This window comes from Pseudopodoces humilis, chromosome 16 (assembly GCF_049639895.1).
Source record: "Pseudopodoces humilis isolate 2021_Gansu_Grassland_sample_001 chromosome 16, ASM4963989v1, whole genome shotgun sequence".
In the NCBI taxonomy this organism is placed as follows: domain Eukaryota; kingdom Metazoa; phylum Chordata; class Aves; order Passeriformes; family Paridae; genus Pseudopodoces; species Pseudopodoces humilis.
The window spans coordinates 3,723,309-3,749,888 of record NC_142215.1 but is presented as its reverse complement, the minus strand read 5'-3'; the positions used below and the strand labels follow the sequence as shown (position 1 = coordinate 3,749,888).

The following is a 26,580-nucleotide window of genomic DNA, read 5'->3' as shown; positions in this document are numbered from 1 at the left end:
GAGTTTTTTTAACTATACCCCAATGTAATTCTAAGTGGTTTGGGAGAGCTTGTCCCCCTTGGGCTTGATCTGTGCCCAGTAAAGGCAGAGCTGGCCCCATGTGAGCATACCTGAGGGCATTGTCCTGGCAAACACGAAGTTGGACGCGCTGCAGCCGAGTGTGTCGGCCTCGTGGTTGCAGCTGTGAATATCGATGCGGTAAAGAGTGAAAGGCAGGAGATGGGAGATGACAGTTCTCTCCTTGCCATCCACCTTGGTCTCAAAGAAGGGATATTCCACCTCGCTCTCTTCCGTATCAGAGGCGTTGGTGAAGTGGTCGGTCCCAGTTGCGTTCCTGTTCCGAGTGGCCAAGGTGGTGTTGGCGATTCGGAACACGTCCCTCCGCTTCCGGTCGGGCCTGAAGAGCAGACACAGGAAAAGGAAAGGGCTCTTTAGAGAAAATCCACTTATTCTCCATCTTTGGAAAACATTGCTAAACACCCCAGTGAAACAGGCAACAGCTAATAGAATAGGTAAATAAAGGAAACTGCAAAACAAGTGGAAAATTTTCTCTAAATCTGGACCTGCCAGGTGTCAGCACATCTCATTTCTCTCTCCTTTGGTCAGGAACCAACCAAAACTCTGAAGCTCACACTGAGCCCCAAGATGAATGTGCAAACTTCTGACCTCACACAATAAACCAACCAGCAAAGAACAGCTTCACCGTTACTCAACAAGCATCCTGGATTTGTGTTTCATGACAGTAATGCTGACACTTAAAATAAAAATAAGATGCTAAAGGTTGAAAGGGTTAGGGGGGAAAAACCATTACGAAGTTTGCTGGATTAGCAAAGGAAGCTGAGCCTACTGAGAGTTAGCTTTGCAGTTGTGATGAAATTAGAATGTATTGCATTGAGAGGAGAAACCTTGGAAGGCAGCTGAAGGCCATGAGGGTTCACCACCACTCGGGTGGTCATCTGTGTATCTCTGCTTCTCTCACCCAAACAAAAGCTCTGCAAAGGAACAATCCTATGGAAGAAAACTCAGCACTAATATTGTGTAGAGGCAAAAGTTCAGTGAGCAGCTTTGCCTTACAGGCATCTGGGTGAAATTTAAGCAGAGATAGAAAGTTGAGGATTTACAGCCACACCATTGCTTTCTCAAGCCCAGGGAACTGCTGTAGTGGACAGCCCCAAGTGAAAGGACAACGATCAAGATACTCTTAGAACCACATGGATCAAGTAACCAACACACTGTGGCCACACCCTGGACCTATCCCTCGGTCCTGCCCCAGGCCTGAGGCTGTTCTGCACAGGAGCACCAACTACACAGGGCAGTCTGGATTTACTGCTCCTGCTCCCTTGTCTCCAAAGGCTGCAGGAATGCTCATGCCCAGAAAACAATGCCACAGGGGAGGTAAAGGACAAAGAGTCACACTACAAAACCAATTTGGGCTTAAATCCTGTCCCTGAAATCACTTCACCAATGCCCATGAACACCTGGCCAGTGCAACAGGCACCAAGGGCATGAGGTCCAACAGCTCTACCAGAGAGCAAGTTACAAACCAGGCAAATGAGGCCTCCCTCGAACACACAACAGGAAGAAAGATGACTCAACAGGACAACTTAATTCACTGTCAAATATATCATCTGAGTACATGCAGCCACAGAGCAGCATGCTGCAGAGAGAGCCAAGAACAGGCTCACTCAGTTTTGAAACCTTCTGGCAGAGGTTGGATGAATTTTTTTCTTTCGGAGTTCACTACAAAAATTTCCAAAATCCCTTTACTACGTCACAAATAGTCGTTTTGACACTAACCACCATGTAAACCATGTCACAGAAATACACACAGACAAGAAAGAATTTCCTAAGTTAGCAACAAATTGTTTTAAGCAACACACAAGCAAATATCTTGTCAATTAAGGCAATTTCATAAGATATAAGCATTCGTGCCTTGTCTACACTGGTATCTATGGAAGTTACTAAACCTATTCACCCTGCTTACAATGTGTATTGATTTACTATTTTAGCTCAGTGGAAAGAACAAACTTCTCATCAGTAAAAAGTTGGATGCCTGGCCTTCAACTGATGAACATCTGCTCAGATTCTGTGGTTAAAGCAGTGAAAATAAAAAGTTCATTTTCAATCAGCCACAGAAGCATGTGCCAATGCAAGAATCCAAAAGGCCTGACTTTATCACTGCTTTTATGGAGCTTCAGGTCTTTGGTGGTATCTAGGGGTGGAGAGGAATACAGCCCTACGTTGTCTTTGGAGAAAAGGAACACAAAACTTGTTGGTGAAAAACTATGGTTGTGTCACTAAGAAAAAAGAGCTGCAGAATAACCACAAAGTAAATGTAAATAAAACATGGTAAGATTTGGCATCAGTGATTTTCAGTCAAGCAGCTTCCTGCATTCATGAAATGCAGACATAAAGGCAAAAAGCAAGCATCCAAGGGAGTAAGGAAAAGCCTAGAGATAGAAACTTGAAAAATCATTTATTCCATTAAGGGAGAGGAAGGAAAAGAAATGCAAGAGAAAAATTAAAAATAACACTATAAAAAATTAAATCAAATCAAAAATATTAAAAAAAAACTTGGGCTATTTAACAGCAATGCTCACTCTTTTTCTACTTCATGGCAATTTTAATGTTACTGCTCAGAGAACACACAGTCCCATCCTGCTCATTAGAGAAACAATAACCTTGAAGAAGAAATTAATTCTCCTCTGGTAGTGAATGTCACTCCAAGACTAAGCAGAATCCTGTTTGAAATCCACCATGGCACTAATACACATGGGGTCATCCAGAAGTTGCACAAGAGATTAGATCAACAGACTTCTTAAACAATCTTAAAACCAACCAAATACCTTCATGCTGTATTACATGCTGCAACTCTCATAATAACCTGGAGACAGGTAGAACACTGGAAACAAATATGACTATTGAGGCTTGCATTAACACATTAATTAACTTCTCCCTTGGGAAAGAGAGGAAAAAAAACTGACATCAAGTAACAAGCTGCTTAGATTTGTCCCATGGAGATGTCTCACCAGCTCATAAACTTTAATTTCCCTGACATACAGTCTCTTAAAAGTTGCTTGGCTATGCAGCTATTGCTGAGCATTGTCCCTTATCTGCCCCTGCTGTTACAAAACACCCTAATGGCAGTAGTTTCAAGAGAAAAGGACAAGCTTTCAGGAAATTCTGTGAACTGATCAGTTTATTTGTTATTGAGTTCAAGGTTCTATGAGTTTTCTTGGAGGGGGGCAGGACTGCAAGAAAATTTGGGAGAAGACAACACACTGTGAATTACAAATGCCTGGGGAAATAGAAAATCCTCCTTTGCAACAGACTTTCAAGTAGTTCAGATTTGACACATGGCTTTCAAAACTCCCCACAGTGCAATTCCATGAAGTCCAAAATCAGATCTTGTGATTTCCCATGGCTCGAGATTTACATCACTATCTGACATGGAGGCTGTAACTTCTCTGATCTTGGCTGCTGCTTCTCATCATCACTGGGGAAACACTGCACAAATGCTCAGTGTGACCCAAACACAGCTCAGATAAGATACTTCACACCTCCCAAGAGAGGCAGTATTTAGTTCCTCATTTTTTGGATAAAGCTAAGAAGCATTGTGACTATCAAAGTCTCAACCCCAACAAAGTCAATCCAACACATCCTTGAGTCAAAAAAATCACCATGAAGAATGATATTAACCAGCATCAATGAGCAGCAATGCCACACTTCAGAGCTCTCAAACACAGGATTTGACCATGGGCTTCCCCTGCCAGGAGGGACAATGAGACAAGGTGCACCATTGAGATCTAACAGTGTATTAATGCTGGACACTGTGTGTCCTGCCCCAGCATCCAATCACCCAAAGTAACAACAGCTTACCCTGGCAGATGAACTGGACACTCAAGGATCAAAATCACCAATTAATTCAGGAGGATCAGAACCATTACAATTCCACTTAGCATGTAAGTAGGTGTTTATCATGGGAGAGTGGAAATATATAATATTTCTCTGCAACACTGACCCAGGAAACATACAAGCCCCTTTCAATTACTGAAGTGAGAAAAGAAAACCAGTTCCAATTCTGTGAAGCATCTGTGCCCTTAATTTCAAAGATGAATCTTCAGATTAGGAGCACAAGCACTTAAATGGTTATTTAGAGAAAAATCACATCTGAAACCCTTTGTCTGCCTCATGTTGCTCATCTCTGAAACCCTTACAGACAACAAGCTCCTTAAGTGACTCTTGAGTCTGAAAAGAAACCATCACTGAAATCCTTGATCAATACAGGTAAGAGCCCTTACAATGGGCTAGAATTGAAAGAATAAAATGAAAATTGGCAAATAAGAGAAACTGCAAAGTAAGGCTATGGATTCTCACAGGAAAGGAAAGGTAATGTTTAGTGTTTTAGGTGTTTCTGTGTAATAGCATGTCCAGGAAACCTCAGTTCTAGGGAATGTTAAAAGATGAAACTACCAGCCCTGCTTCTAAAGAAGTGTCCAAAATCCATTACCTGGGGACAAAGATGGAGTTATGAAGGAAGTTCTCAAAGACTTTCCGGTACTCTGCTTCCTCCTTCTCCGCTTGCTTTTCTGCCTCTGTCTTGGGACAAGCACAACAAGGTCCTTTTTCTCCTCCACAGCCCTCTGGCTTGGTGGGCTCAGTGGCTTCTTCTGTATCAATGGTCCCATCAGCATATCTTCGAATTGGGACTTTATCTTGAAAGAAAAGAACAGAGCTAGTTTCTCTCTCTCCAGATCCTGGGTACAGCAATAGCCCGTTATTTACCCATTCTCTCTGCTTGCTGGCATTTAGCTCTTGCCAGTGAAGAGCCCTGGCAGGCAGAGTCCCAGGCATTTCAACACAAGAACATTTAGTTCTCCTACCTTTGGAGCAGTAATTGTGTCTGTACAGGTAACTGTCCTGAGGCTGCTGCTGCCAGCGCACGATGTAGTAGGAGAGATTCCCATTGGGAAGAGAGGGAGGATTCCATTTCACAATCAGCTGGGATGAGGAGTTGGATGCTGAAATAACATCCAGGGGAATGGATGGCACTAGATAAGGAAAAAAAAAAAAGAAAAAGAAAAAATAAAAGTATTTAAATCTAGAGCACTCTACAGTGTACTTCCATGCAAGCTTTTGAGTGAATCCCAATGCATTTCTGTACTGCAAGGAAAAACACCACCTTATTTCAAAGAAAGAATTTTCTACTTATTCCACCAGTTAAGGCTTCAACTGCAACCAAGTCCCAACCCAAAGCTGTACAGTCTTTATAATGGAACAGCCTGAAATTCTAGCTCCCAAGAAGCTCCCATAGTTCCTAATGAAAGTAAAATCTGAATAGCAGAGTTTTAATTCAAATTTTAATACTACTTTCATAATTAGTGAAACTGATAGCACTATGCACATCATCTGAACATAAATTTTATTTCTGTATCAACAACAAAACTTGCACAATAATGCATTAATCACACCTGCAACATTATCAACCTCTCACCCCAGAGCCCACTGTCTCACCTGCAGCATTGGTTCGAATATATATAATTTCACTTTTTGCTCCATGAATATGATGATTTTCCATCATTGTGAGGGTAACAGCCTTGACATAAATGGCATATTGAGTCCAAGGTTTCAATCCTTGCAGCAGAATTCCAGGATTGTTCTCTTTGTTTGGTGGCAGGTCAACATCAACCATGTTCCAGCTATTGGAGCCACACGCATCTTGCCCATCATACTCTGTCACATTTTTGAATGGTCTGAAATATTCGAAGAAAAAAGTAGCACAAGTATTTATTTTCTCCCAAAGACTGTCATATACATATGAGAGTGCCTCACTTCAAAGTTGCTCAATGAAACAAATAAAGCTCACTTGCTTTCCACAGCAGAATATACCAGAAAAATAAATAAAAATCTGTATTTCCAAGCAGTACAAAATTCAGAGTTCAATTTTAGTCATGAGCAATAAAGCAACATTCTCCAAGAAAACACTATATTTATCTATTCTGAAGTTAAATGCTTCAGACATATTTAAACTTTAAATAAGTGTATATCAAACAGAAGCAACTCAAAACAGTTATTGATAGTTGCCAGGCTTTTTACCATAAAGAACCCAAGTTCCAAGACTGGCCTTGACCAGTCCAATGGGCTTTTTACCCTTTTATTTCCACACAATACAAACACACTTATATAGTTCTACTTTCCAGAAGTTGTAACACTGGTGCAAGAGCATACAAACTCTTGTTATAACATCTGTACACTTGCCAGCACTGGCTTCATTCTAGAACATCACAATGTTCTTTTTCAAGTGATGCTGGACACGAACCATTTGTGCTTCCATGTCTCACATCTTTGCTCCATGTATCATTACCAGCATTCCAAACCTCCCTTTCACACCTCCAGGTTGCTTGGAGAATTATTTTTGTGCTTGTTTGGATTTTTTTATTATTTTAAATCTCAGCCATTACAAGGATATGCAAAGGCAGAGGCATCTCCCAAGTAATTTGGATTTCTCCAGTAACTGCCCCACACCTTCATTATCAAGAGATACTAATGCAGGAAATGACCAAAGCTGGATAGTCCAAATAACCCCAAACCCTGAGCAGAAAAGTCATCCAGGTGGCAGGGCAAACTCCTGACCTGAGATGCTCTCTAGTCAGTACTTTTACTAGAGAAAGAAAATATTTCCGTAAACATGATGACTTAGGATGAGCTCCAAATCAGACCCCTGAGAAGAGCCAAACCATCCACCTTTCTCTTTTTTTTCAAATCTGAAGCCTCCTGATGGATTTGCAATGCATTTGTAGGACTCATTCAAACCAATCCTCTTTTTTAAAGGAGACTTCTGCTCCACCAAGAAAAGAATCAGAACAAAAGCAGGACTTAAGGATGAAATACTCAAACTGGATGAGACATTACACAGTAGAAACAGAATCATCTGCTCCCCCTTGGACTGCCCTGGTTAATCTCTGACAACATCTACTTACGCCTCTTTGTAGTAAACAGTGAAACTAATGAGGTCTCTGTAATCTGGAGGGCGATACCGCTCCCATGTCAGTTTAATCCGATTCTTGAGTGTCGTGTTGGAAACAAAATGCAGAATTTTGCTTTCACCTGCAATACAAAAGGACAGGACATGCCAGAGTTGGCATCACATCACCCCTCTGTGTTTTTTGTTTCTTAGATGTAAGTTTTAGCTAATGAGCCTTTCCAGTAGCACCTACAACACCACAGGATACCAACAGCCTTTTTCTCTGTAGAGCTTCCTCTTTCCTCCTACTACATTTAAGTGCTTTAAGGGTAAGCAGTGACCTTGGCAATCAGTTTAAAACACGCTTGAGCCACTTGTTATTAATTTTTCTGAAGCAGATTTTCTTTTAATGCATCATCAGAAAGCTCTTGAAAGCTACTTCAGACTCTCCCTGAGCAAGGAATGGAAGTGCTGTTTATCCACAGGACTGGTTTGGAAGCACTAAATTCATCATCCAGCTCCAAAGCACGCGCGGAGCAGTCACCGGCCTCTGTGCGCTCACTCTCCAGGACAACTTTTGACAACTACCATTTGTTTTTCTGGAGACTGAACAACATGAAAAAGACAAAGGAGTTTACATTCCTATTCATCAGAGGCTGGACCAAGAACTCCAAAACTCAGTTCATATACAGCACAACCATTTGATGGCAGCAGCTTCCAGCTACTCTTCTGAACAGACCTGGATGGAAGCCCATAGCTTGAAATGAATGGCTTCCCACTACCAACTCACTGAGTTTCCAACCCAAAACAAAATAGCATTTTAAAAACTTAATTCTTGGATGAAGAAATTGTGTTCTGTCAACTGTGAGCTAGTTTCTAATGTTCCACAGAAGCTCTGAAAATAAAGAGGTTTTCACCCTCGTGTACACTGGCACCGTTGGTGCTATCTTTGCAAAGGCAGTTGAGCTTTTGTTGATTCTTTTGCCCTTCTCAGAGTCAGAAAGCTTTCTGTATTGGTTTCTTAAAAAAGCAGGCAGCGGCTGGCACTGGCCTCAGTGGTAGTAAGGCCTGGCTGTGTGTCTGTAACTCCTCCAGGGCTGCAAGGCTTTGCTCTATTCAATGTGCAAAGAATGGAGGCTGCTTACAACAAGGATCTGGGCCATCTGCGTGTCTGCATCGTGCCCAAAGAGACATTCAGCAGACTACGTGTCCTAGTTTTGTAAGCACCATCCACAACAAGGGGACCTGACTTATACACAAGATCCATTTTAGTTTACTCAGCTCCAAAAACACCACAATCCGAACAAGGGAAAAGCGCATTATCAGTTTTAAGGGTTTGAGGTGAAACTTGTAGGCATTCTTAATTCCTAGAAGAGAGATTGCTTTTAAACATGCTGTTACACCTGGTGACCTGATGTGCAGATCACCAAAGCCAAGAGAGAACTTTCCAATAACTCTGACCATTGCAGAATCCAAAATTAAATGCAGAGACCCTCAGGCTTAGAAATGGTGCAGAGCATTAAAAAGTGTTCTCAATTTAAAAGCAAGTAATTTGAAAATGAAGCAGAGCAAACTAAGTTTGAAACAAACATTTCTAGCTTGTTACCAGGTAGAATATTTACAGGAGCTTAAATGAAGCTGAAAGTAACAGAAACAATTTGTGTTGGTGTCTGTGGAATTCTTACTCAGCAGCTTCCTTAGTATCAAGAAAGAGTAAGTACCAGAGAGAGGAACACACCTATAATGATGCACAGATACAAAGGAGACTGAGAAATTGCTCCTTGTTGGATACAACAAACTACTGGATTTCATTTCTCATTTCCCAGGTATGCTCCTATTGTTATCTGCTGCTGCTGCTGTCACAAAACAGGGGATTTGGGAAGAAATCATCTTCTACAAGTGGGTTTTACAGATGAGATGGGAACTCTGTAACCACATCATTTTCCACTCATGCAAAGGTACTTTTACAGCTACAGTGTAAAGCCTGAACAACCAGAAGAGCTGAAAGGCTCCTGCAAATCCTAAACTCTAAATATTGCAATGGTCAGCAGCATGTCAGCGTGTTGGGTTTGTTCTTGTGACGCCCTCCTGTGCAGTTGGCATTGAGATTTTTTTGTTTGTTTACTTACAAGAGGCTCTCTCCCCATTGTTCCTTGGATTTATATCTCCTTTGCTCTGTCGTCCCTTGGTTCCTGAAACTTCCTCCATTCGGTAAATCTCAGAAACACACAGTTTAGGATTAAATGCAAAGTACATTTTCCCCTCACTGATTGTCAAGTTATGATGGTTCCAGTCCCACAGCTGCTGAAGATTGTGGTTGTCAAGCACATAGAAGGAATAATTCCTAGAAGGAAGTTTTTAAAGAAAAAATACTCATTTTAATTCACAGACCATTCCAACGAAGAATACCTTAACACAAGAAAACTCTGAAACACTGTGTTTGTTCCCTCTTACTTTAAGTTGGTGTTCAGCAAAGGGCTTTCTCCTCTTCCATGGAGCAAGTTAACCCTGAATGTTTAGAGGGCAGGGAAACGAGTATGACACAGGACCCCAAAGGTGACATCACAGCATCAAAACCCCACTCCAACATTTGTTTTAAGAGTTGTATAGGAGCTGCTGTGAGGAACATATAAATTCATGTCCTCTAAACAGCACTCTCTACACTGGATTTTCCATTTGGTGGCAAATGGGAAGCAGTAACCTTAGATACTTTTTGGAAGGAAAAGCCTTCTGGAGTTCTGACAATAAAATACAGTCATTAACAAAGCTCTTGCTTATGTTTACAGAAGCAACTCTAAGAGTTTGCATTGTGAGGTTTCTTTGCCTCTGTTCTACCTCTTGGCCCAATAAAGATTTCCTACATTGTGCCAAGTGCAGTTGCACCTGTACATCGAAACCCAATAGCAAACAGTTGTACTGACTGGACAGGATCCACACTTCAGAGCACAGAACTAAACATGGGCAGCTGTGCTCAGCCCACTCCCTAAGCCCAGCCCTGGAATAACATGAACATCCTTTATTTCCACAGATACTACATAGAAAGTTGTATGCAAAAGGCCTATTAAATATTATGAAAGCCCTATTAAATATTATGAAGAAATTCCTGGTACTACTGAATTGGAAAAAAAAACCACACATGCAACAGAAGCAAGATTGTAGGCTCTACATCAGCTGCAAGACAACAGCTGGAAGGACACTGACACTTTGGGATAGCAGGGACACTGGGAAATGAGATAAAGGTCTGTGTGATGAACCTAAATCAAGATAACCCACCATGGGTTAATAAATCTGGCATTTATTTCACTCTGGTACGAAGCCCCCCTATCATTAACCACAGCAACACAAAATCCACTATTAGCACAGTGAAGCCCATCCTACACTGCCCTTGTCAACAGAGCTACACTGGGCTTTCTACAAACCCTTCTAGCTACAGAGTTTCTGCAGGGAAACGTGTCAAAGAAACCATAGGGCTCATAAAAAGCTGCCATATTATTCATTTATGGTTTTCCATCAATTATTCCATAAAAAATTTAGCCTTAAATCCTTCCTCACCCAGCATGAGACAAAAACTGTTAATTCTGGCTCCAATCTGCACAGATTTGCCATTTCTTGTAATGCAGAGCATATTTTCAGAATAATGTGAAAGTCAAGTTGTTTCTCCTATTTCCACCTGTCCTCTAATTACTCAGGACTTGATTTGTAATGAAGTTGATAAAGCTGGTACCACTTCACACAGATGCTGAGAAGAGTGTGCTCTGTTAACAAGGGAGCAGAGACATGTTTGTGGTTTAAATGCATTCTGTCAGGAGAGAACAAGGATGTTCAACTGCCTGTGGGATTTAACAGACATCACCAAATCTTGTATTGATTTGAAAGTACTGCACCTTACTGAAGTTCAGTGTTCTCTTGTCTTGTTTGAAAAGCTAAACTCATGAGCTTCTGAATCCTCCACACAAAACCAGCCTCATACCCCACAGTGTACAAACTCCCCAACTCACTTTTTCGAACTTCTCTCACACACAGGCAGTTGAGGAAAGCCCCCTCCAAAATCAGGACCGAGCTGAAAAGCATCCCCATGGGAGCCTGCATTGCAGCCAGGTGTCACCACAGGTCTGGAGGGTGTCATTCATTCCCCACACATCCTCAGCACAGGGTGCCTGCTCTGCTGGAATGCTGTGGTTAGATCAGGCCTTGCTGCCCTCCTGAAGACTGACTGAATTCACCACACCCTGACAATAATGACCCCAGGAAAACAAGCAGTAAATTCCTCAGTGAGGAACCACACAACAGCTAGAGATCCTGTTCACAACTTCCAACAGGCCCAACAGCTGATGCCTCTTTCTCAAAATGGTGTAGAAAACAGGGGGGAGGTTGTTTTGATTTTCTAGGCTGTCTCCCAGTTTGCTGCAGAGGTTGAAACACAAAATCAGAGCAGGTCAGTGCCACAACTGAAACTCCTCCTCAGTCACCATTTCCTTGCTTGCTCCTGAAGGCCACAAACTGCTCATTTTCCAGTACCCAACCTGGGATACTCTGGGATGTGCTGCCTACACACCATCCATGCACACAGAAGTGAACGCTCAGACCCCAGCAGAGGATGGAGGTGCCTGGAAGAGTCAGCACCAGATGAGGGAACAAAACCTTGCAACCAATACTGAGACCCCTCTGGCAGCACATCTCCATCTCAGTTTCCCTATTTGCAAGGAGAAATTATTTTCTTGCTGTGGGAGCATGTTCACTCTAGACATGGTTTTTAAAAGAGGCAGTGAAAACTCTGAAGACAAAGTAGGTTTCCTCTAAACTTTCCACTTGCCGTGATAACCAAGGCAAGCAACAGCAACTGAATAGGGAACAAAGAACATCTGAAGTGCTGTTTTGTCAGTTCAGTTCAATAAATAAAAGGACAGTGGCTGTGGGATCAGTCATGTAATGAACAACAATCATAATGGGCCTTAAGTTACCCTCTCTCTCACCCCTCCAGGCACTGCTGGCACAAATAGCTCTTGTTCCAGCAGCCCACTGCTTTCCAGGTTAAGATCCCACTCCCTGCTGTTCATAGCTCTGCCCAAGTAATTGCTCAGGCTCAGTCCTTCCTTGTCAGGTGCCTACTTCCACCTAAGTATTTTTGGACATGTTATTTAGACTGTGGTAATGCCTAAATTATGCCAGGCGTTTTCCAAGCAAAGAGTCTGCCCCTGCCCCTTAGTATGTAACTGCAGCCACTTCCTAACATAGGGGAATTTTAGCACAAGCAGCTCTTTACTATAGATCTGTTTTACCTCCCCACTCAGCCCCATTTTCTTCTTCAAAGCTGCACCTATTTACTTCTCTCTTTGGGAATCTGACTGATAAACCTCCTGTTTCCCCTCGGTTCAGCTCTGTTTGCTGACAGACAAGGAACCATAAATATAATTACTACCTTAGACACAAATTCAAATTCAAAGAGGTCAAGGGAGAGAGGGGAGAGAAGCAAAGCCAAGTCGATAACTGGAGTGTCTGTGAGGGCACAGCCCAAACGATCCCGTGCACTGACAATCCCATGGGATTTGCAGTTGGAAACAAGCCTCTCCACAGAGCCAGTGCCCTTCCTGAGCACACAGCCTGCTCTGCAAGGGCAGCAGGGAGAGCTGCCCTCAAACTCACTCTGTCAGATGCTGGAATTTTAAGAATTTAGGGCTGACCAAAGACGAGTCTGAAAGAAAGAGGGAGGCTGTGAAGAATTCCTGGTGCTTTAACTTTATACAGTCAGGGCAGACATCAGACATAAGCAACCTTTCCAATGACCCTCACACTACTTTTTCTTCTACAATTTCCCCCAGTTTTTCATTTAATAGTTCTGTCATTATAAAGGGGCCTGATTTCTTCCACAGAACACTGGTCTAAACTTAGGATGGCTACTTGATTCGGGATGAGAAAGAGCAAGACAGTTTGCTGAAGGACCCTCACTGCACCTCAGCATCACACATTCTGCAGGGATAAAAACTTTTGCCCTGACAAACTTTTACCACCATAGGAAAACAGGAGTTACGTACAGCAATAAGCATCACATGGTGAGTAATTATAGAAGCAATATAATCCTCAGCAAACATTTCAAGGGATCAACTTTTCCTGACCAGTCTTTTGCATGCTCAGTAGATAATCCATGTAATGCTAACATTTCAGGGAATTGCAAACAATTGCAACTTTCACTGTTTCACTTCCAGTTGCACTCCCTGGCCAGTAAAATTTGTATTTATTTCCTTTCAGCTGACTTCTCCATAAAACTCCAAAATCCAACCGTAAAGAACTACAAAGAAATCCCATTGTTTCAGAAGATGCTCTTTTCTCAAAAAGAACAAGCAAAACCACTTTACTGATGTAAAGAATCTACTTAGAAAAACCTAAAGTGAAAAGCAACAGCAAAGGTACCGTAAAATACTTGTATATACTCAATTTAACATGCTGATTAGGACAGTAATGCAAATGAGCAATGCTGTGCAGAGGTGTTCATGAGGAGAAAAACACTGCATATTAGTAGAAGAGGAGATTCTACAAATGAAAGTGAGTATTTTTTAGAAGACTTATTCTCCACAGCTTTCTATTAAAGTGAAATTGCATCCACAAATATCTGAACACTTACCCATCCACCTGCTCCTCTCCCAGAATGTACCGCAGGTTCTTCAGGAAAGACAGGGAGACCAATGCATGGGAATGACGAATCTTCACATATCCCGTTACTGTCTCAATCAGACCCATAAAATTCTCCAGTTCTGAGGCAATGTTATCTACAGTAAGAAAAAAATAATCATTATTGTAACAGAATTCACAGCTTTGACTAATATTCTGCTTCATGCAGTATTAGCTCAGTAAAATAAAATGTTTGTATTTGCTGCTTTTGAAAATGAGGCACTGGTTTTCTTCCCCCAGAACAGTTGCCTGTGCAGCCAGATGGCTGAAGGGCAAAATAAAGCCACAGAGCAACAGTGGGAAACCAGTTCCATACTGGAACACCTGATTTTTCTGTGAGCATTGCCCTCTGAAGCCAGCACCAAATGGTGAGCCAGCATTCTGGCAGGGATGAAATGACCCTTGTGTACATGTACACACCATGAGATGGAATTGCTTTTTGGGTATGGAGCAAAGCTCAGGCAGAAAGCTCCACTGGAAAACAGAGAATGAGACTGAAGATGGAGAGGATAGGGTATGCTCCTGGTCTGCTCTGGGCCACAGAGCATTACTTTCCATGACCTGAAAAGCTACAAAACAGAACCAGTTGATGAAACAGCAGAGGTAAATCCATCAGGAAGTTCTGCCATGGAGCAAAACTCACTGAAGTTGAGTTTCTACTAGAAATTATTAAAATTACTGCAGAGGAAGCTCTGCTCATCAGAACTGTGTTCTCTCTATGAATTGTCCCTGCCCAGGGCTGCAACACCCCATCCTTCACAAGCTCAAAATCTGCTGTCCTTACCTCCAGCAACCCCTGGCCCAACCCCTTTGCCTGGTGTCACCATCTTGCCAAGTTACACTGCCGTTCCAAGGAGAAGCTTTTAAGGACTTGGGAGAAGCTGCTTTGGGGTGTTTTGCTTTGCTGCCATAAACACACCAAAGATGTAAACACATCCTAATAGATGGCTGGGAAGACCAATTACCAAATACCAATGGTTGGTTCCCATACCATCTGATGCTCTTTGGCACTCTAAAATAATGCTTAAATAAAATAAAAACACTCCCACATACTTGCCCCAGGTAACTGGAACATCTTCCACAAGGGAAGATTCCACCTGTAGCAGTGGGACCACAAATTAAAAAATCCACATGTTGCTGTAACTAAACCCTGGAATTTCAATCAGCGTGAGGTAGGGAATCAAACAGATCCCAATCTTTCAACCTTATTCATGAAACCGAAAGGGACCTTCCACAGGGACATGCAAGTCCAATAAAATTAGCAGCAATTTTTACTCTGCTTTTAAGAGCTCATCAACTGTCAACACCTCCCTGGCTGATGAATCACTGCTCTGACAAATTTAATCCAGCGCTTGTTGAAGACATGTGACAGAGGTGGCCAGCTCACTAATGCTGACCATCCAGCAGCACAGTGTTAGGCTTTATAAGAAAAAGCTCTGAGCAGTCTGGATTCCATGTTCTAGCAAAACACCACACCTTGCCTTAAAAAGTGAGGATCTTCAGTTTTACAGTGCCATGTGACAAGTTATTTACCTACCCAGATGCAAGGATTTTCAACTTTTCCACCTTCTTGGGCCTTTATTACTCCTTTGGGACCACTGCTCATCTAACTGCCTAATCCTGGTTCCTTGTCCTGCCAAAAAACCTAGCAAAAATACCAGCTTTCCCTGGGAGCTGAATACCTATTCCACCCGCGTGGGGCAGGACAACGCTGCAGTGGGCCAAATCAAACAGGAGCACCGCTCTGGGCCTGGAAAGCAAACAGCTTGCTGAGTTTTTAATGTTCTTATCATTACGCTGACGACAGAAGGAAAAACGTGAAAAGCAGCCTTATCAGGGGTTCAGAAAGAGAGGGCGATCACTTACTTCCACGCCGGATGTTGATCAGCAGATTTCCCTTGAGAATTGTGCATCCCTGCAACATTTGTGCTGACGTGACTGAGTCAATGGTCTTCGTTTTCCCATCCTCACAAATTTTGGGGCAAGGCCCCTCACAAGGGCTGCAGAACATGCTGTGAGGAAAGAGGGGGATATTGAAAATAAACAATGATGTGGGACTCTGAGTCTACAGACTGCTTTGAGGTGAATTTGGAAGATATTTCCCTCTACAGCTTAGGCAAATCCTCCAGGCCAGAATGATAGTGTCATGCTTGTTCAGGATACACTTGCCTGCTGCACTCAAGAGAAGCTGGAGCAGTCTTACAGTGATTGAATGGACCCACACCCACAGTCTGACAAGGCTCTGTGATCCTTCCACTTCAGGTAAAACCCAGTGCCCTTGCAACTGTGCATTTACTCTGACTTAATTGTTCCCAGGGACCCAACCCATCCTATTTGCAAAGGCAGCCTCAGAGTGCAGGGAGGTTTTGTGTTAATCCAGGCCCAACCTCACAAAATAGGCCAGCCAAGAACTGGAGATGGGAAAATACTGTTCATGTTCTTATAAAGTTGTCTGGGTCCATGTCCATAAACCAATATTTAAAGCTCAGCACTAGGGAATTCCATGCTCCTGGCTGTTTAACTCAAAGACAACTGTGGGGGCACACAGTCAGGAGGGATGTGGAGAAAGTGAGCAGTCAGTTAGTCACTACTTCTTACAGCTTAAGAGGCATTAAAGCAGCAAGTTTAAGGAAACAGAAGATTGTGTCTTGATGCAAGGACAACTAATTGGCAACAGAAACTGGAAGAGGAAGGCCAGAAGTCTAAGCAGGTTCAAAATGGGTGGTACAGATGGAAACATCAAGAAAGACACAGCCCCAAAGTCAGAAAAACCAGATCGCCAGAAGCTGAGAGGCAACACCGAAACACAGGGTCATTTCTGCTTCTTATGCTCACAGGCACTCAGAAGCATTTTTAGCAGCCAAACTCAAGCAATAAGAACTCAGGGCAGATCAGCCTTTGGCTGCAGGAGCTTTTTAAAGGTTCCATGTTATATTCCCTACATATTCATCTCAAAGTTGGACACTTCCTGTGTGCACAACACAGGCCTTCTGATCACTCCTCCTGGTAAACGCCTTTCCTGATTCAAGGTAACTTTTATTTTCCAATTTATTCTAGCATTTTACTTACTATTTCATGATTACTTACTCCACCTAATATCACTTTAGAGAGGAAAAATAAAAATTAAAAAAACCCAAACCCAGCTCCAAAGAGGCTTCTGTCAGCTTCTGCTGACAACACTGATGGACAGGGGCTTACTAGTTATTTTTTTAAAAAGTGAAACCACTTTCCTCTGAGGCTTAAAGAAACATGTAAATTGATAAGTTTTCCATGCCTAAACCATAATAGAAAGAATCTCCTTTTCTAAGTAGTAAGCTCCTATTTCAAAATCCTGCTCTATAACATGCCACAAACCACTAAAAGCTGCAGACACAAGAAAGAGGCTTCAACTAAATGTACAAAGAATGCTGGAAATGCTTTCCATTTGCAACTATTTGTTAACAGCACCTCTGGGGAACAGAACATTCACTAGCCTTGAGTTACAGCTCCTTTCAATCTCTGCAGAGAGCACAACACCGAGATAAGACAGGATGGCCGCACACTCCAGCGTAAGTGGCTCAAACAGCTGCTCCTACAAGCTCCAGGAGATAACAAAAGCTGCATTTCTCAGGTGAATATCTGGATTTGGGCAAAGGCTGTGTTAAGTTGCTTGTATCCAAATGCCAACTGGAGACTGCCTGGAACGGATGGATGACACGCACGCAGAGACACAACTGCTGCATCATCACAATCACCTTTCCACAAACACAGCAGCCTACAAAGACATCTTCTTAGCACAATACTGAAGCAAATTACAATTTTTACAAATTTTAGCACACTGACTATCCTTTACTGAAAGGCCATGGCTTCCAAGGGACAGTAGGCAATGAAGGCTGCTTGCTTAAGCCAATGGAAATTACAAAATCACAAGCAAGCATTACTCCAACTGTTCGAATTAAATAACAGGAGGAGAGTGACACTCTTACAAGAATTTATTCTGTATAATATTGTTGGCTGCTGCATTGTTTTTGTCACCATCTATATGATTACTTCCTTCTAAAACATCATTGTTATCTCCTGGAAATACTGAAAAAAGGAAAACTAAATTAAGTACACTGAAGAATACATGTGCCTAAAATGCAGGTACACAAAGCAAATAACACGCAAGACAAGGTAACTGCTATGGATTGCTCTGTTTGATAATGGTCATCAGCCAACTCCAGCCTCTGGCTCTACTTTGCTCTTGGGCTTCATTTTCACTCTGTTACTCTCTAGGTGAAGAGGTGGTTCTGCACTGCATGACCTCCTCCAGCCCTTCTGAAGAACCAGAGCCCACTGACAGTGCACAGGACCACACATACCCATCGGGTGGATTCATCACGGGAAGGTCTAAGTCAGCTTCTACCAGGAAGCCACACAAACCCCCACTGCAATTCCCGCTCCTACGTCCTCCCCTCTACCCCAAGTAATTTGCACCCCAAGCTGCCCCTGGACAGGGAGTGGTAAACCCACACAGGACAAATAGGCAGAAGCCACGCTACCTTTGGCTCCCGTTGCGGATGAAGCCCGAGGGACACTCGGCCATGCACTCATCGTTGTGAATCACGAACTTCTCGTATTCACTGGCATCCGTGGCGGGCACTTTGGAGCAGAATTCCCTGGTGACGCAGCGCCAGCCCTCGAACTTGTAGGTGTTGGGGGGGCAGGTGGGCAGGCACACACCCTCGTAGTAGTAGTTGCGGCAGGCCACGCATGCCGTGTTGTTGTCGGGCGCCGTGCAGCTCCCCAGGCACTCGGGGTGGCAACACTCGTTTTGGTCTGTGCAGGCTCGCTTCCCACACGAGCTGGGGCACACTGCAGGACACAAAGCAAGAGAGCATGAGCAAGACCTGCCGAGGTTAGTGGAACTAAAGGACAAACTCTGTTCTGTGCAACTCTATGGCGATTCATTCCCTGCACTCTAGAGCATCTCTGAAAAAAACCGAACCCGTTATTGTAAAAAATTCTAGTTTTCTCAGCTTTAGTTGCCTGAAAGTATCTTTTTCTCAGATCAAATTTATGACATGAACCAAGTAAGTAATAAAGAAAACTGCTGAAAGGAAGATCAACATAAGGATAATGGAAACAGGCAGTACTGGAACCTATTCCATAGCCCTAGTATTATGGACAATTTTTTTTTTCTGGCATGCTGACTTACTGTCTTTCTAAGCATTTCTTGCCTTTCCTATTTGTACTTCAAATTGGTCTTTTACTGGCAAGAAAACAAGCTTCCTTCAAAACAACTTAATTACACTTGTAGAAGGAAGCACTGCTCTACTGCAGCACACATGGTTGGCCTGACCCTAGTGTAGCATCTCAATGTTGCTTATGCGTGCAAAATGCGGTTTAATAAAGTATCAAATCATCATCCACATCAAATACCGAGGAATTACGGAGCTACTATTTTCCCCTGAAGAGCATAACAGAATTCTGCCTTATCCTCAAATTCTGGGTTCAGAGAACAAAATATGAAAGGGAGAAAAAAAATAAAGGGGGTGCAAATTTATGGAGACATTCGTTTTATGTGAACGCGTTTCAGCTTGGAAGACACGAACAAAGAGCAGAATCCTCAGTAGCCGAGCTCACCACTGCTAGATCAAAAGAAGTGGCAGCATTATATTTATGTAACAACAGCATTTTGATTACAGCACTCTATGGCCTTTTAGCCACACCAGCCCTGTGCCAGAGGCTCTGGAAACACACATTTTGCAAATGTGGTTTGCATTAAGTAGCTGTTTGCCACTTTCTAACTTAGCTAAAACACTGTGTCAGTAACAACAGCAGAAAACTGGATTTCAGCGGTGCCACTACAGAAGATCCAAGTGAAGCACCACAGACATTTAAACTGAATGATTTCAGCAGAAAGCAGAGAATCAGGAGAGGTTAACATCCCAAAATGACCATGGAAGTAGCTGATGCAACTCCACACAAGTTCTTCATTGTGATTTATCTCTCAGTTTGCAACTACAGTGGTTTTTTTTTTAATCCAGGACTAAACACCCTAAAATTTTAATGCCCTCCTCTTGCCATAATGAAGTCCAGGCTTTCCAGTTTTTACAATCCCATTCAGCGGAACTCCACCATCCTGACACAGGATAAAATGCTCAAGACTGCTATTAAGCAATACTAATAACAGTAACAGCAATAAAAACAATAATTCCCCCACAAAAACAAACCAAAAAACCACAAAAACCCCCATTGCTCATGGCTCTGCATCCACAATGTTGACATCTTACAATGACTTTTGATTATAAAGAGCCATTTTCTCACAGCTTTAAGTAGTGCCCACCTTGAAAAGGACTTGTCAAAATGCCAGTGAGGAATTTTACATTTCTTGTCAAAATTACTCTAATTGACTCTGATGAATTGTAATCACTTTGTTTTGAAATGGATGGAGGGGTGAAACTATGAGAACAAGGAGGTGGGACCACGAGCGCTGCTGGTGCCTGCTCAGGCCACAAGTATCACAACTGTCACATGAAAACCAAATTAAGAAAATTTTTGCAGTCTGTAAGACTACAGAGAGCACAAATGAAGAGGCAATCACTGCTAAATAACTCATTGTCTGAAGATGCAAGATGCTTTTTTTCTTGAAAAGGAAACAAACCATACACAACAAACCTGTACACCAAAATAAAACACACATGCAGGTATGTATTCTCTTTTTGACTGTAATCTGCACCAGTGTAAAAGAAGTCTGCCCAGATGCCACCTTGGTAACGCATCACAAATTGCCTTTCACCTTAAGGTACACAGGACTTGCATCTGGCACTACTAAGGGATTAAAAAAGAAAATAAATCAGTGTGTCTTGCTAGCAGATGGACTGCTGTGCTGAGTGGGTGCCAGAACTCAGATTTCATGTGGTAGCTACATTTCCAGTTCAAAGCCCTACTAAAAAAACCACACATACCCCACCCCATGCCTCCACAAAGTTTATTACTGTATGTATTGATTAAATTCATGATTTTTTTGTTTTCATCTGAACAATTTGCTGGAAAACAAACACTGTTGTACTAAGTATTGAGATAAACATAGATTAAGTTTATTTCATTCCTGGGAAAGACTCCTGTATTCCCTTAATGCCTCTGCCATTCATGAGCAGTCTGCTATAAAAATAGGATTCCCTGCATCTCCTGGTAAATCTGCTGACTCTGGTCTACGGAAATATAAATTGGAACACAGAAGGATACACAAGTTCACATGAAAAAGGCAATCAGTGAAACAGGTTTTCAAAACTATAGTAATATTTTAATCACAACCATTCTAATATGAACTCTTGAAAAGTTTATAGAGATTATTTTTTAAAAGCTCAGCAGCCTCGGTTTTTCCTCAGTCCTATTTTCTGCTTGTTCTTGCTAACGTTGGCAGAGTTTTCAGCCTGGAGACAATACGGGTATCCTGTTTCTTTGAAGAGGCAGAACAAGAACTTCTGTGTGTGTGTGTGGGACATATTATCAACAACAAAAAGGCCTTATCTGCCTTACACGCCAGTTCCCTCAGATATCCCTGTTCTAAAAACCTCACTAAACAACACTGGCTGACCTCACAGTCCAGAGCCATCTATCCTCCCCCACCCTCCCAAACTGTGCTACTTGGGCTCCTAGATTTGTACCAAAACATGTAAAATGCAGGTTCCAAAATACCTTGGCCAAAAAAAGTGCCCTGCAATACACTCAGTAACTTGTTGACTTTACTCTGCAAGAGCATTAGAGACACGGACACAAGCAAACAGTGGGCTGGCATCTGGGGACAGAATTTATCAGCCAGGTACAACAGTGCCTTGGAACATGAAGGCTGATGACGATATACACAAAAAAAATAACCCCCAGAACAAATCCTTGCTGACAAGCCCAAGGGCAAAAAATGCTTAATTGTCATCACATGGAGATACCAAAATAATGGAAAATTTCAGAGACCTTGGAGAGCAGCCATGGGAGAAGGAAGTCAAAGCAAGACGTGGAGAAGGGCAGACACTTAAGCACTTTAATAAAGAGTTGATGGAGGCCTGACTAGACCAGCATCCATTTACATTTAGGGAGTGAAAGTAGCGTCAGATCTTCAGAGAAAGACAGTACACAATACAAATCCAGTTTCCTGGAGCAAAACCAACAACAGAACTTTCATTGTCCATCTGTACCTCGCCTTCTCTCTGATTTCTTCAAATGAGTTTTCCCTGTCAACAAAAAACTCAGAAGATCTTCCAAAGACTATTAAGATACTATGATCACTGACAAAAAAGAAAATAAAAGGCAAAATTTTTTCCAAGATGCCTGTTTACTGAGAAAATCAGATTCAGACCCGACATACAGCAAGGAGATACCTTAAAACTAAATGCAAGAAACATCTTAGAAACAAACACAAGGAGCCCCAAGAGAATCTGACACAGAGACTCATTACCCTCAATGAAAACCCCCAAGATGCTAAACCAGAACTGCAAACACAAAGCAAGGTTTGGAAATCCTCAAACACAACTACGGGGGGAAAAAGAATTTAAAAAGCAAGCGACAAATCATCTGCCTGTATTTACGACAGTTCCCTTCTGGACAGGCTCAGGCTAAGGAGGTGGCAGTAAGTTTGTCTGACATCTAATCCCTCTCTGCTATGTGGAGCGTGCACCACGCCAGGGCTCGCTGTGAACACCCCGCGTTGACATCACAGCTATCATACAGTTTGGGCAGACAAAGTGTTCTTATCATCTCCAAGACGCCATGACTTCAGCGATGCTGGAGCAGAAAAATCAGGTGAATAAACAATCAGTCACAGGGAGTGAAAATGCAGCCAGAGGAGGAAGACTCCTGGCAAGCAGAGGCGCCGGCCTCGGCCAAGGATGGCACCGCGCCAGTCACATGCGGGCAAGCGAAAGGTTGCCAAGTGTGGGATAAATATTTTTTAAAGATTCTTTCTCTCCTTGTAAAAAGATATTTGATCCTTCTTTGGTTTGGATTTTTTTTTTTTTTTTGTATGCTCTTTCTTAAAGCATCCTTTAGATAAAATAATGTTTCAGAAAAAAAATAGGGGGGGGGAAAAAAGCACCTCGTTTTGAGCAGAAACCAGAGGAGGAAGGGAGCGTTTTCTCCTAGCCAGCTACTGAAAAAATTAGCTGTCTAAATTTATCCACAAAGACAGAAAAATACAGTCACTTTTGGAATGTTAATCCTTCTACATGACAGAATTTAAAAAATATTGCATTTTAATGGGCTAAACTTTGGTACGGCCTTTCAAACAGCTGACTTCAAATGCTCAGACAGCCTATACAAGACCTGATTTCTTTTGCCCAATATTCTGCGAGAATAGAGAGACTGGAGAGACATTACTCAGAAAATCCAGTTCCAGTGATTCATGGTCAGAGCTGGAATCAAAAACTACAGAATAAAAGGAAATACACATATTAAATACATGCAGCAGCGTATTCTGATCACAGAAATATGGGTAAAAGTCATCACTAAGGCACTGAAGAGGCCACTCAGCAGTTGTATAAATCTTTATATTGCCACAGAAATAGGTATTAGCAGTACATCAACAACAATATATTTTTTGTCTTTTCTGTTCCCCTTCCCTAAAACTGGTTAACTTGTATTCAGTGAAAATCCTGAAGGCAAAAAATGCTGCCATGTCAAACCACTTCCTAATAGATAAGGCACAAAGTCTGGCAGCTTTTGACATTAACTGCCATATCTCAAAAGTTCAGTTCAACCCAGCACTGATCTAGGACCTGAAAGAGATCATCTCCTCCTTTGTTAAACCTCCAGTATGTCATGTCCACCACCAAAATACTTGGATAGGTCTATATAAACTTACACCAAGAGGGCATTAAGTCTACAGCCTGCAAGCTATGCCTGACTCAAGATCAGTCATGCATTTCCATGTTTAAATCCTAGTCACTACCAACCCATTTTTATCCCTGAGACCTTTCCAAGGATCCTGAAATTATTCTGAGGTGGTTCAGGGAATTATTTTCTTCCTACTACACCTGGTCAGCCTCCACACAAGCTTTTTGGTCTCCCGCTTCTTGGTATTTCTGTTTGTCACAGATGATGTATATGTCTTTATCACTGCCTGAGGAAGTGGGTGTGATGAAGCATCCAGAACCTCAAAATAATCTCAGTGGATTTGCCCAGCCTGACATCAGCCCACTAACTGCCCAATTTTTAATCATACCGAAGATTTATCAAGGAATCTGTTCTTGGATTCCCCTCCTCAGGATTTTATAGGTGAACAACAATACACAGGCAGTTGTGCAGCAGCTGGAGCCAACTCAGATGGAAGCACCTGTAGATGACTCTGGACCAAAGGAAGTGGAAAAAAGGAATGGAAGAAAGCTTAGGAGACGAAGGTCCAGCACCATCCAGCACCTGGAGACTCTCAGATTCCACCACATACAATGAGGTCTAAAAAGCAGAGAGGAAGCATTCATCATTCAATGAGCATACTCCAGTTGGACACACTGGAGGTTGATGACCCCACACATCCCTCCTTTGGCCGCCTCTCATTCATTCCTTACCCTAGAAGTTATACCAAAACAGCTTCCAGGCTTCCCAGCTGTGATACAAAACAAGATGTGTGCCAGATCCATTTTATTCAGAGCAGAGGACTTGGGGACACTCTCTGGCACTGCAAAACTCCCATTCCTTCAGGTTTCTGCAAATGAAGCAATCAACCCTGCTAAATGCTCCAGCAGCATTACAGGAACTCCCATCACACTGAAATGAGAGCAAATGGAAACCTGAGCAAAGAAAACAACCACCTTATCCCACAGTCAACAGGAACCCATGGATAGCACAGGTAGTGTGCGTCGGCTCCCGAGTGCGTAAGCCTATGGCCCAGGAAGGTGCAAACAAACACGAGTTATTGACAAACCCCAGCAGCATGAATTGCATTCTCTTTCAAAACAGTTTATGTTGCCCAGCACAGCCCAGACTGGCATCGTTGCAGCTGGCACTTGGGAGAATGAGGAAAAAAACAAGTCCATTTAGTCCCTTCCACACCAGAATGAGTTCAGCACATAAACAAACCCCATGGAGGCAGATACAAAACCATCTCTGGGGATTTGGGGCCAGTTGCACTCTATCTTCAACACTGGGCAAACAAACTGGTTGGGAATGTTTTACCATCAGTACTGCACTGTTCCAGAATCATTTCCTCTACGCACGAGGCAATTTCCCACTGGAAGATGCAAATCAGAACAGTGACACTCATCAGAGGGGGGACAAAGGCAAGAACATGATGGTCCCCCCGTGGTGGTGAAATCTACTCCCCATTCACTGCCATCCCCCACCACTCACTGTCACAGATTTGTCCACATTCCTAAAGGGACAACTGAAGTTCCTGAACTCTGCAGTAACAGATAAGGAAAGCAAAGTGCTGCTGAAGAAAGCTCTGAGGCAAATTATTTTTCTTTTTGTTGCAGATTACGAGCGATATATTGGGGTTTTGCTTGTTCTTGCTTAAAGCTAGATTTAATCTGCCTGTCTTCCAAATGCTGCAAGTGTAAGGCAATAAGCTTTACAGGATTTAATTAATATACTGCAAGCAAGGAGTGCTGGTCAGCCATCTCCTGGCAAAAGCCCAGCTGGAGGAGGACTACTATTCACATTCCAGATTTATTCTAAAGGAGAAAGACAGGCTGATAACATTATCACACTGGCCTAAATTATGTAGTTCTCTTAATGCCGAAGGATCACAGCAGTTTAATCCAGGGCAAACAAGAGTCACTGGTTCGGAGGGATTCAGCTCCTGCTCAATTTCAGGAATGCCCTTTGCGTTCATGCCTTCCACCCATCAACAGCTTAACCATTCTGGCACCAGCAATGAAACAGAATGTTCGTCTTGGAGGCTGAATCAACACTGCTCCAGCCGAGGGCTAATTACACTAAAATTGAAGGGAAAGAAAAAGCTTTAGGAAAACTGTTCAAAATGCACACAGTGGGGCAAACCTAGAAAATTTTTGTTCATCTCCAACTCAGACAACGACAAATGACAAAACCTGTCAAGTTCTAAACATTAGAAAATTCAAGGAAATAGCCAGAAAGACCAAGAACATTCAAACTGCTTTACTACAGAGCAAGATTTTTCAAGCTGTTCACCTGTTAGTGAGATAGGCCACTAAAACCAGGATTAAGATCAAGATGTTCAGGAGCCCGAGAAAAGAGCAAGATGATAATGGAAGGGCAGGACGAGGTGCAAGAATGCTGATGGTTTGCAAAGTTATCAGAGACACCTGGTGCATTTGCTCTAAATTAAAAACTACTAAATCTGGGAGTGTGACATCACTTATGATATTTGTACATTGCAAGTGAAAAGCACCCTTGTTAACCACAACAGCAATGATACTCCAAACAATATTAAGACAATTATGCTAAAATGATCAGATAAAGTATTTCCTTCAGGCCCTCCAGAAATACAAGAGTGTAAGCAAATCTGACAGCAACTGAAGATTGTGCTCTAGAGATCCTCAACAATCAAAGGGTGAGCTCTTTCCTTGGTTTTAATAACCATTAAATGTATTTTTCATTCTAAATCTTCCTCTATTATAAACACAGAGGGAATACAGAAAGTTCCAGAATTTCTAAGACCTAAAAGCAGACAGGAAGATTCTGCATGAATCCATTTCTTAATGCATTTTAACAAATCTACAGGCAACACTGACAGTGGAAAGGATATAGGTGACTTTAAAGCTGTATTAGAATTACTTTCTTCTCATACACCACAAGCATGGACAGAAGTGTCTCAGAGGGAAACTGGAAATTGTTGAGTTATCTTTTTAGACTTGATGCAAATCGCTTTAATAATTTCTCAATCACTCTGAACTATCTGGACCTAAACTCCATCCTCCATGGTCTGATCTGCAAACAACATAACTGCTGAAACAGCTGCCTGTTTGCTTACAGGTTCCTGACCAGCTCTGTGTGTGGGCAGAAAAGCTAGAGCTGGC

General features: G+C 42.4%; 1 protein-coding gene across 2 annotated transcripts in view; it reads right to left on the bottom strand.

Annotated features, from left to right (window-relative positions):
• Positions 1-26,580, bottom strand: part of IGF1R (insulin like growth factor 1 receptor) — a 174,424-nt gene that overhangs the window by 26,826 nt on the left and 121,018 nt on the right. For both annotated transcript variants that reach the window (XM_005521608.3, XM_005521607.3), the window contains exons 3-11: positions 18,151-18,463; positions 15,497-15,642; positions 13,584-13,728; positions 9,094-9,308; positions 6,981-7,107; positions 5,515-5,753; positions 4,884-5,051; positions 4,511-4,715; positions 111-397 (exon numbers count right to left, since the gene is read on the bottom strand). In XM_005521608.3, coding sequence (XP_005521665.3) covers positions 111-397; positions 4,511-4,715; positions 4,884-5,051; positions 5,515-5,753; positions 6,981-7,107; positions 9,094-9,308; positions 13,584-13,728; positions 15,497-15,642; positions 18,151-18,463 — 1,845 coding nt within the window. The remainder of the gene's footprint in view (positions 1-110; positions 398-4,510; positions 4,716-4,883; positions 5,052-5,514; positions 5,754-6,980; positions 7,108-9,093; positions 9,309-13,583; positions 13,729-15,496; positions 15,643-18,150; positions 18,464-26,580) is intronic.